Genomic DNA, 11514 nt, shown 5'->3' on the forward strand with positions numbered 1-11514 from the left:
GTGGCACTAACGAAAGTAATTGTAGCTCTCTATTCTTCTTTAAGAAGACTTCGATTTGCTTCTTCCCAGCCCCAGCCCCAACCCCTCAGTCTCACCCCACACACCTTTCTTTTTTAAAGGATTCTTTCCGTAGAACTGAAAGAGGAAAGGAAATCTTGAGGAGAAATCATATCGTTCGAAGATTCGTGAATGCTTTACTGTTTCTGAATAACCAATGATTTAGATAAATTATGTAATGGGGAATGAAATGCACCTGTTTACAGCCATATTTGGCCATGATTTCATATAGATTAATTGTGCCAATCAAGTTGTTATCAAAGTAACGAAAAGGATGAGCGACACTCTCCCCAACGGCCTTCAACCCAGCAAAATGTATCACAGCATCAAATCTGTTTCGATTATAAGAAAGAACAAATAAAACATGTTAATTTCTAGAAAACCATCACAAAAAGCACACCTGTGAGACTTCAAAAAACTCACTTTGTTTGAGAGAAAAGCTTCTCTAAATCCTCCTTATTCCTTAGGTCACCCTGCAACCACACGGCATTTTTTTTTTTTTAAATCAAACAGAAAAACAAAGAACCCAACAACCAAACCCAATTAGATTGATCATAGAAAGTTATAAAAACCGAGAAAGAAGAATGTTACCAAATGGAATTCGAGTTTCTTCGACAAATTGGGACCCACCAAATCCCTAACCCTGTGAACTGCTTCTTCCACAGAATTGTCGAGATTATCGATTACGGAGACCCTGAATCCTTGATTAAGGAGTTGAACAACAGTGTGAGTGCCTATAAAACCAGCACCTCCGGTGACGAGTATGGTTTGATCGGTGGAAGCCATTAGAGAAAGAGAAAAGCTAAGCCAACTCTCGAAGAGAGAAACAGAGGGAGAGATTGGAGATAAAAGATAAGAATTGAAAGAGAATTTCTAATTCTATAGTTATATATAGGGTGAGGAGATGATTAAGAGTTTGAGAAAATCAAGGAAGTGTTTGGATAAACACGAATGACACCGAATCTCTGCTTCGATCCAGTTGGGACGGGAATGGAACTTTGCAAAATGCCAGATCGATGATGAGATGAAATCAAAGAGAAGATAAAAGAAAGAACTGATTCTGATGGCGAGGTTTTCAAAAGTTTTCGTCGTTATATCCTTGGAAGGAAGGTACAGAAGAAGAGGACGATTAGATTCCTCTTTTGGCGCGAAATCCTCGCTAGATGACAAACAAAGGCAAAAGATGATCGAGAATTAGTGTAAACTTTAAAAACAGAATTTATCCAATACACCCAAGTCAACAAAAGGATCCCGCTGGCATTCATTCAATCCAATCAAACATATCCGTTCCGTTTTAAATGGTGAGGACTGAAAGGGTTCCCACAGAATATTTTTACCCCAAAAAAAACCGAGATTTTTTTTTTTTAATGAGAAGAAAAACATTACTATTTTCCATCACTTCTATTTATCACACAGTTTCTCCTACCATTATACATTGCTAATACTATATATCTAGTTTATAGTTCATACTAGATATAGTATAAATTAAAGATTGTCTAAATGACATTTCTATAGTTGTATTTGAATCTTCAACATGGGGCAGCACGATCTTTCCACCTACCATGTCTAGGCGAGTGCATACGCCTATATATGGATAATAGAACCGTGCAAGTCTAATGCAAGAAAAACCTAAACAGAGGTGGGCGCAAAAAGGCTCTCCCTTGTATGCCCTGAAGATGCTTCCATCTCATTGGCCCACACATCTGGTGTTTCCTATGTCAGACCGGCAGGGGATTCATTTGCCCTATGTAAGGGTGCAACTTCTTGTCACCAAGTGGTGAATTCAGAAATTATGACCTTCTTTCAATTGCCCTAGGTCTCATTCCAAAAAATTCTTTAAGTCAATGGTAAAAAAGAGCTTTCAACTGTTGGAGAGCTTACCCCCACTTACAGAGAGGCTGTTTCAACTTTCAACTAGCAAATAATCTTGTCCTTTATTATTCTCCATAGCCAAACTCTATTACAGATTGATATGAATTCCCTTGAAATTTTCTTCTATTTACAGCACTAATTTATGGGAAAAAAAAAAAAAAAAGAATCGAGAGAATAATAGAAGCAACTAAAAATCACCAAGGGAAGTTACAAAAAAAACCCCGGAAATATCACAAGTGAAGAATGGTAATTTTCTCATGTATTAGGAATCAATCTTTGGGCAGGCTACTTTTCTAGCAACCTTCAATTGTAGAACAATTCTTCTATGATCAAGGTCTGCAAAAGGAGAAAATACAGAAAGATTATACATGCAGTTGCAAGATGAACTAATAAAAGAGCAGAAAGCAAGGAAAATACAAATTCCAGTTCACATTTACATAAATAGTCAATTCTTTTCAAACTTAAAAAGAGTACAAGAAATTTTCTATTACAATATTCAAAACCACATGGACAATTATTTGCAGGCCATTATATGCCTGAGGATGGGCCCAAGGGGGGCCATGCTGCCCATGCACTTCAATTTCTTCATCAGTAACAATAGGCTCATCAGTTGGTTGCCCGATTGAAGGCTTCTGGATCATTGCCTGGATTTGGGGTATTCATAACTTGTTCAGGGGGGACCATTAAGAGGTCATCAAAGGAAATATCATCAGAGAAATCCTAGGCTGGGACAGCTTGCAAGGTGACCAAAGTGGTGTCATGAATTGAGAGGGCGGAGGTATGATGTAAGGACTGATGGATAAAATTGTTTGAACTCATCTTGCAATGATTCAACAAGTTTAAAACAAATCGTAAATTTGAAAACTCACCATAAACACATGTATAGGATCATGATCAAACAAGGGTTCAGATAACATTGAAAGAACTGCAACTTATCTGGAGCATGGCCAGTAAATAGCATTGAAAGAAAGGTATGGTGGAAGAAAATAGCCTTACAGAAACAGAAGAAACATGTAAGTGAAGATATGTAATTGTGTGAAGTGTAGATATGTCATATGTGATTTAATCCACGTAGGTTGCCCATATGGTAAGGAATCTAAAGAGTGCACATGTATTGGAAAGCAACCACTTGTTTATCTCTGTAACAAGGTCACTCTCTTCAATCAAAATTGGCCACATCAGATGCCATGTCAGAGACCACTGCCCATGGATGATGTCTAGATCAGCATAGGGTTTTGAAGGACTGCGACGGTACAAGTCCCAAGCTCAATGCTTCAGAAATGATGAGTTTAAAATATAATAAAAGTGACTATCTTGGATCTAGACCTACAGTTGGAAGGTTCCAATCTAAAAAAATATTATATTGACGATCAGCCCCAGACTGCTATAATGGAACTGGACGTTGGAGCATGCAGCTAAGGTACAACATTTTAAACAATAAACATATCAAGGCCAAAACTGCAGCATTTTCAAGAGTAATTAACCCTTATTATGGTTACAAGTCATAACATCTTCTAATAGCATCCATTCTTCTTTTTTTCCTTTATTCCCCCCTAATATTTCATATCATATGTATTTAATCTCACAAGAGTAATCAAACATTACAGACAAAATTTTATCCAATATAAAGGTCAAAAGTAAAAGCAGTGTATCCATTACACACATGTAACATAATAATGGCTGACGATGTTGCTTAAAGCCATCTGCAGTAGGTACTTGAGTTAATTTCATCCAGTAAGCATCACAGTTTGAAAAATAAATCAATAAAGACTATGAGGAAGAACTAAATCTACCTCTATTGTTTTCTAATGCCCATACAACATCCTGACATCGGATGGATGTGAGCTGGGTTCTCTGGGCATTCAGGCCAAACAAAATACAACATCTTGCAATAGCCAAATATTTAAAGTTGCAGGGAAGAATGAATCTCCGGGCACTTGGGCAACACAAAATACAACATCCTGCAATTGCCAAATATTTGAAGTAAGTTGCAGGGGAAAATTTATTAATCTAGACACTAAATAGTGGATAGAACAAAAGATAAATGTCACCATTAATAGGTTTTACTTGGACAATTAATGTGTTATTGCTCAAAGGTTTTCAAGAGAACAAGACTACATCCAGAACTCCAGACAAAAACTCCTAGAATGATTTGCTTTAGTGACTTCTCAGTTGAAGTTGCATCAAAATCAAAATCAAAATGAATAAGAAATTACTAACCAAACTTAACAATCTCCAGGATCAAGAAGCATAAGCTTTCACGAAAGACCTTCTGATGCCGCTTGCCTAGGTTCCAGTAAGTTGTCCGAAGATGTCAACATTGCCTCAGTACTGCGATTGGCAGTACAAGGATCACTTGCACAAGCTGGGTTGCTGCATGTGGTTTTGGCATGATCCCATTCCATATCAAATGCATCAGCCAGGCATTTTTCAACAGAGTTTAGAGAAACAGATACGCCGGATTTTAGAGAATTCTGGGGAGAGAGGAAAAGCCATGTTGTATTTTGTACATCTGTGCTATTGAGACTGTCTTGGCCATCATGTTCACACGAATGTGAATGCTTTGACCCCAGTGTGTCATTGGAACTATCGGTTCTCAATTCTGGTGAACATATACCGTTGGAATAATTTGCATTGCCTTCTTGTCTGGAAGTCTCACGCCCTCGCTTTCTAATGATAGATGGGGTACCCCTAAAATTCTTCGACGCATTCCTCAACATAGACTCTGGACTGCTACAACTTACAGAGTTACCTTGCACATGACCAGGTGGAGTAGAACAACAAAATGGACTGTGCGTCATTTCGGGAAAGTTGTCTGTACCTGAAACTGTACCATTTGCCAAGGCCATAGTCAAATCCATCAGCCGGGGAGGCTCATAATACAAGCGACCAAAATTTACGTCCTCAAGATGTAGAAATGTGCCTGGAACTTTGTTTTTTTTACCACCTTCATCATAATTGTAGCCACCAAATTCACAAGTTGGCATACTTGAGAACTTATTGTTAGCTTCATCATTGAACCTAGAATCTTCCGAAACCAATCCATTCAAGGGAACTCCACAGCATTGTGGCAGTCTAGGAGATTTAAGTGACCTCTTAGCAAGGACAGGAAGAACCATCTCAGAAGGAAAACTATTTCTTCTAGTACCTCTAGTAATATCAAATTTAACATTCAAAGAAGAAACTGGTAAAGTAGCATGTCCCAGATGATAAGGAGATGCAAAACTATTTGAATGCAACTTCTCAGAAAAACCTGACGAGTTGCTACATGACAGTTCAGATTGAATAGAACTATTATGATGTGAACCATCTGGGATGTCAGCAATGCCTTCACACTGTCCACTGGTTGGGCAATTTGCAGTGGCATCCTTATCATCACATATGATCACAGATTCTGGTTTCCTCGGGCCATGCAATCCTTCTTTTGGAGATCTACAAGTTTCTACTGGAGAATTCTCGACAAGCTGTAGTTGTAGCTGTCTCTGAGCTCCTTTCACAATTCCAAGAACTGAGCCCTGAAAATAGGTCTCAACACCACCCTCCAAGTCCATTTTCTGTTCAAGAGACACTAATATGTCAGGGCTTGGTCTCACTGTTTCATCCCTTAAATATCCTGCTTTAGTTTCATGAATGTCAAAATCTGGAAAAGTGATTAGACGTGGATCTCCTGCGGACCCAGAAACTAAATATGAATCCAGCTTCTTCTTAACGGAACAGTTCCAGTGATTCTTTATTGAGTTGTCTGCCCTATCATAGGGAAAATTTTAAACATAACAAGAAGAATTCATCATTAACTTGACAGAGAAGCTCCCTGCAATTCTTTTGATAAATGAAATTTGAAATATTAGAAAATCAGGAAAATCAGCTCAATGTAGTTAACAAGCTGATTTCAACGAAAAATCAATTCATGTAGCAATTAATCAAGGCATTTTAACACAATGCACATCCAAATTCAACTTGCCTGACAGGAAGATCTGCATGGGACATAAAAATCCCATGTATCACAAGCCAAATGTTCATCAGACTTGAATATCCAAAAAATTGACCAACAGATTTCTTTGTTTGACCTTCGCCATTAATATGCCTGTTATTACAATGCATCTTCTGGTGTATATATTTTACATAACAGTAAACCATTGATACCTTCCAGGTAGAAACCTCGCTATTTCTGCCCATTTGTTTCCATATATTTGGTGGGCATGTATAAGAGCCAAATCCTCCTCCTTGGTCCATGCATCTTTCTTTATAGCTGGGTTCAAATGATTGTGCCATCTGAGAAACCAAAGATTAGCATCAAACTTCCAAGAAAAAATGCCCATCTTAATACTACAGGCACATAATTGACCATGGTAAAAAGATGATCTAGAAGATGCCATTCTGTAAATATTACATGCAGAGAAATGAAATGTAGAGAGGAAATTGATGCAGATCATAGTGAAGAGAAAGAACGTTTGCAATTCTGGTACAAACCTGCAGATATGGTTTTAAGATCTTCTAGAAGATTTTATTTGAAGATCATCAAGAAGATTGTGTAGAATATTCTGCTGGATATTCCAGCAGCCTTTATGGCAACCATGGGCTCTTATTCAGTAGTTTCTTTTATTATGAATCCTACCTACTAGGTAGCTTAGCAATTAAGTACTTTAGTCACTGTTTTTATAGTCCCTCGTTGCTTTCTATTTCAGTGACTCTTCCTTAGCTATGGAGAGTTACTATAATTTTAAAGGACCCTCCTACCATAATATAGGTTTTCTATTTTGTTTTTCATTGAGATTATAAATAAAAAGAGAAGGGTTGCACTCTAGCCAACAATTTTAGACAAAAGAAAAAGAAGATGGTTTTATGCTGTTTTTCCTTGTGAGATGCAGTTGCAAGGTGAGAGGCTTAGGTAGTATGCTCAAGTCATATCTTTTTTATTTTTGCTTTCATATGTAAAAGAGAAGGGGTAAAAAAGAAAAGAAAAATCAAGCCTCTTTATTTTTCTTTCATAAGAAATATATATATATATATATATATTTGATTTTATTTGTGCATATATCACTGATCATGTTGCAATTGATCTCTCACTAGATCTTTCCATAGTTCGAGATCAATTTTTCATTAGAAATCCTTTGAAGCAAGGTTCCTGATTGAAATCAGTGAAAAATTATGATGTACTGCTGGTTAATATCTTCCACAGAACATAACTGCTTGATTAATATGCCAGAAAACTTGAAATCACACCAAATAACTGATCTAATGCTGATCGGTGTAAATACGTGGACCACAAGAAAGAAACATTTGTATGAGCATCATAACTGACCAGAACTATTCATACACAATAGACACAATATTCCAATCAAACTCACATCTCAAACATTCCTGACACTTTTAAGGTTCCAATTCAACTGCCATAAAAGACAAATCCTTTCAAATCAGTCAAGAGAGAATGCAGGCAAGGTCAAAGCCCATAAAATCTCAGGCAGATAAGTAGATCACATCTAGGATCTAGGCCCAAGTCCTACATTCTTAACTATATCTGACAGAGGCAAGCCTGAAATTAAGGACTTCAATTTAACATGAATCAAAATGCACAGATTAAGGACGTTACAATCAGCATTATATGATAATCATAGGATTGAATTCTAGTTTATATTTTTCCCCTTGACCTGGATTTTTTTTCCCTGTACTAGTCTAATTTGTAAGAGGCCAATACTGCCTTTCCGATTTTTATCATGGCACGTAAGCTTTTTCTCCAAGAAAATGCTAGAGAAACTCCAAAGGGAGTTCTGGATTGGAGAACAATATTGCTAAGTTATTTTTTATCCCGTTGGCCTTGCCCCCATCATCTTTACATCCACATCCTAGATTTTGGGAAATGTGCTGACCCATAAGAGTGTTCATATCCATACCGAAGTACGGTTAAAAATAAAATTAGTACACAGTATGGGTCGCCTTAAGTCTCTTGTCCAAAGGACTTAATACTTTCAGAATCAATGTAGTAATTTGTTGATATGGAAGCCATTCAGTCGTAGTTCACCCTTCTATGAAAATGTGACACATGTTGAGTCATTGGGGGAGGCAGGAAAACTCTAGAGGCCCTGAGGTCTCAAACCCAAGACACTGTCAAAGTATAGAAGAGGAGCAACAACCGTGCACGAGGCTCCCTCTATTGCAGGGTCTGGGAGGGGCAAATGTATGCAGCCTTACCCCCTGCTTCGCAGAAGAGACTGGTTCCAAGTTTTGAACCTGTGACTAACATGTAGCAATAGCGCATTATATGCAAGGGATATATTAATTTATTATAAAAAAAAATTTGCCACCTACCTTTCTCGGCATTGCTTCCCTATGCGTCCGGGTAAGGATTTTGCAATAACAGCCCACTTCTTACAGCCATATCTTTCAACTAACTCAATGATACAATCGTCTTCCTACCAATTATCAAATGGAAAAGAGAATTCATAATCAAACATTATATATATATATATAAAGAAGCAATTATTTTCTTCTGTAGAACATTCAAACCTCCTTGGTCCAAGGTCCTTTAACGAGTTCTGGATTAAGAACCTTCTGCCAGCGATGGAGGCATTGAACATCTGTCCGTCCCGGAAAAAATTCAGCTGCAAGGGTTCAGAAAGTTCATACAATTAATAGTTTGAACTTTGAAGTGAGACGAGAGTAACTTTTCCACAACAGAAGAGCTACTTAAGATTTTTTTTTCCCTGGTAAAAGCAGCTACTTAATATCAAGTACACCAAAAGTAAGTGACGCTGATCACATCCCATGGAAGAAGAATTTTCGGATTGGGTTTTGGTTCAGTTTTTTGGGTCAAGTTGAACCCATGGGCTATACGAGTTAAGAGCTACCTAGTTGTTTCCTTTTTCTTAGACTTCTAATCAATTTAATGTTTCTTTTCAATGGTGATGCTGAGAGTAGCTCTTGTGGTGAAGCAGGTGCAACCCAAGCTGTGTATTGGGAGGGTGGTGAAGCCCAACTGCAAGCCATAGGTGTGAAGCCTTGGTCATATCCCCATCTTCCCTTATTTTTTTCCCTTTTCTTTTCTTCTTCTTTTACTGTTCTGCAGAATTTTCCAGTAAGCTTACCATCCAACCGTGACCTATATTGGTGATTTCTAATCTCTATTTGTGTCTTATTCTTATTCTACTGGAGTTCTTGGGTCTATGTCAATTAAATGACTAAAAAACATTACAAAGTCTTACCCAGGCCTTTTAGAAGAGTCCTTGTTTCTTTTCTAACATTTTACAGGATTCCATCAAGTATACACCTCGTGTGATTTTCTGTTCTGTCCATTCTGCGCACAGAACTTCTGACATGCATATCTCCCTAACCAGTGTTTGAATGGCTTCCAAATTTTAGTATGTCATTCTACTCCTTCCCCTCTATATTCGATCCAAATTTGGTGATCATACAAGCTTACGTTTGTGAATTTTAGTTGTTTTTCTTCAAGTTTCTAAATCTGACTCCTTAGTTTCTACTTTTTCTTTCCTGCGTCTTTCTCTTAATCTAACCAGCATGAATGTTATAACCATTATATACTCACTTCATTAGGACCTTCATTCTATATTAGTTTCAGCGCCATCAGATATGTGGTTTGCTAGTTCTGATCCTATTTAATTTTTGCTCATATTTTCAGTTTTCTGGTTCACGGGTATCTGGATTCTTGAAGGTGTGCTAGTGTCTGTTATTCCAGCCTTGCTTACCTCATCAATAAGTATACAGGAAGGGAGGGCTGCAGGCATTAATTCACCAGCACTTTTTTGTTTTTAGAATTAACAACCAAAAGGAGAAGCCTTCAATGTCAAAAATATATTTCAAATGGAATACTCTTGTACACATAACAACTATGATATGTCTTAGATCTGTACCTAGATTCTCACATAATCTCCAAATAGGGTACCAAAATGTTATTGATCCCCCAATCAAAACATACATAATGGACAATATGTACATCCAAAATGGATGTTTAAGAATAATGATATGCTGATTTTTTTCTAGAAGCAACAAGCAGCCAAGATGAGAAGCATGACAAAAATGCCACTGCTAAAACATTATTATTTGTAAATTACATTACACAAATTAAAAAAAAAAAAATACAATGCTCTATTGGATGCATAAGTTATCTTGGGAAAGCATTAGAAAGGGAAAAAAAAAAGCAATTCCCTTTCCAACAGCTTCCAATCTCGCAAAGGGGGGAAGGCTAATAGTACAAGTAATAAGGATTACACCCAAAAGAGAAAAAGAGAAAAACACTCACATCTACCAACTGATGTGTCCAATCTTATAGTTAATCATTCTGTTGTACACTATTAGAGACCCATATTGAAATCAATTTTGAATAACAGAAAGCAAATGTGTTCAAATATTGAGGCCAAATGATTTCAGATATCCTATGAGCAGAAGGCAGAAGGCAAAAAAACAGAAAAAAAAGAAAGGAAATTAATATCATACATATAACAGAATGCGCACCTATTCCCTTCCAATTTTTCCCCTTGAAATATTCGACTGCCTTGGTCAAAATTTCATCCTGTTTCAGATTAACAGAAAAGAACAAGAAAATAAAGTCATGGTTGCATACAAAAATTAGAATTCTTCAGTCCTTTAGACAGTAAATAATGGAAAAGTTCAATACTTTAACTAGTATGCATAATCTAGGTTCGAACAGCATCTTTAACAACTAACAACTAATCATGGACCGTGTATCTAATAGCTAGAGCAGTCTGTATAGATAAAGTAGGCTTGTGTAAGATGTCATCTTTTCAAAGTAGTATAATACACAATTCAGCCAACAAACTGATCTAATCCCAGCTCAAATCTCTGAACAACAACAATCAGCTTCTAGATGATACTAATACATAAACTTGAAAAGAATTTCAACTGCTTACGTCTTTCTCTGTCCAGCCTTCCTTTGTTGAACGTCTGATAGGACCTGTTGACCTCCTAAATACAAGTAAGAGATGACATCATGAACAACAACTAAGCATAATACATAATAAAACCAAAAATCCATCCCAATACAGCAATAAAAGCTTTAGGGGAGGGGGGGGGGGAATTGGAGTCTGGAGATGCCAATTCAGATATATTGAAAGCTATTTCATGTTCAATTCAGAACTCATCCACTGATTCCTACGCATAAGAGTGTAATATTCCATACAGAATATATTTAATAATGTATGCTTTTCCACTAAAGGAGACTCCTACCATACTAAGTAAAATGAAGCCACGAAGAGAGAGAGTAGAAAAGTGGGAAAACATACCCCTGGACAGAACCTAGCTTGGGACAAATGGTGTCGCCTCTGCTTTCGGAAACTGAAGAGCTCGACACGACTGCAACTTCCTTCATCATGTCCACATCAGCATCTTCTTTCCTGATTTCTTCCATGTATCTCTTCTAAAAGTCCATACAAAGACTAAAGACCAACACAGAATCTTTAACCTGACTCAATCCTCAACAAGCAAATAGAAGTAGGAAACAAACCCAACTGGCCAACGATTATGTATAACTTCATACGTCAAATTAAGAACTCGGTTTCTTCGATCTCTGAACTACCAGCTCCAACTCCCCAACAAAAAAAAAAAAAAAAAAAA

At 37.1% G+C, this 11514-nt stretch overlaps 2 protein-coding genes across 3 annotated transcripts in view; both read right to left on the reverse strand.

The window, feature by feature from the left end:
• LOC122081244 (bifunctional UDP-glucose 4-epimerase and UDP-xylose 4-epimerase 1) overlaps positions 1–1314 on the reverse strand; it is a 4037-nt gene extending 2723 nt beyond the window's left edge. The window contains exons 1-3 of the mRNA XM_042648274.1: positions 649–1314; positions 481–530; positions 254–389 (exon numbers count right to left, since the gene is read on the reverse strand). Of these exons, the coding sequence (XP_042504208.1) occupies positions 254–389; positions 481–530; positions 649–843 (381 nt within the window). The 5' untranslated portion in view covers positions 844–1314. The remainder of the gene's footprint in view (positions 1–253; positions 390–480; positions 531–648) is intronic.
• Positions 1315–1958: 644 nt separating this feature from the next.
• LOC122081242 lies at positions 1959–11504 on the reverse strand. Of its 2 annotated transcripts, none has more exons than XM_042648272.1 (9): positions 11184–11504; positions 10812–10866; positions 10396–10453; positions 8434–8528; positions 8236–8339; positions 6073–6201; positions 4150–5676; positions 3723–3890; positions 1959–2265 (listed from the first exon to the last, which is right to left on the reverse strand). In XM_042648272.1, exons 1-7 carry the CDS (start codon positions 11306–11308, stop codon positions 4188–4190), a joined length of 2055 nt encoding a protein of 684 aa, XP_042504206.1. In that variant the 5' UTR covers positions 11309–11504; the 3' UTR covers positions 1959–2265; positions 3723–3890; positions 4150–4187. The 2 variants fall into 2 exon arrangements, with proteins under 2 accessions (XP_042504206.1, XP_042504205.1); XM_042648271.1 differs by having other exon boundaries at positions 10378–10453.
• Positions 11505–11514: the final 10 nt, after the last annotated feature.

Source organism: Macadamia integrifolia, chromosome 6 (genome assembly GCF_013358625.1).
Source record: "Macadamia integrifolia cultivar HAES 741 chromosome 6, SCU_Mint_v3, whole genome shotgun sequence".
Lineage (NCBI taxonomy): Eukaryota > Viridiplantae > Streptophyta > Magnoliopsida > Proteales > Proteaceae > Macadamia > Macadamia integrifolia.

What these genes read in the sequence shown, in the direction of transcription:
- LOC122081242 (XM_042648271.1), bottom strand. Translation starts at nt 11,308, where the DNA reads ATGGAAGAAATCAGGAAAGAAGATGCTGATGTGGACATGATGAAGGAA. An exon ending in AGGTGCGCATTCTGTTATAT is followed by an intron (nt 8,529 to 10,377) that starts GTATGATATTAA and finishes GAACCCTTGCAG; the next exon opens with CTGAATTTTTTCCGGGACGG. An exon ending in GCGAGGTTTCTACCTGGAAG is followed by an intron (nt 5,677 to 6,072) that starts GTATCAATGGTT and finishes TCCCTATGATAG; the next exon opens with GGCAGACAACTCAATAAAGA.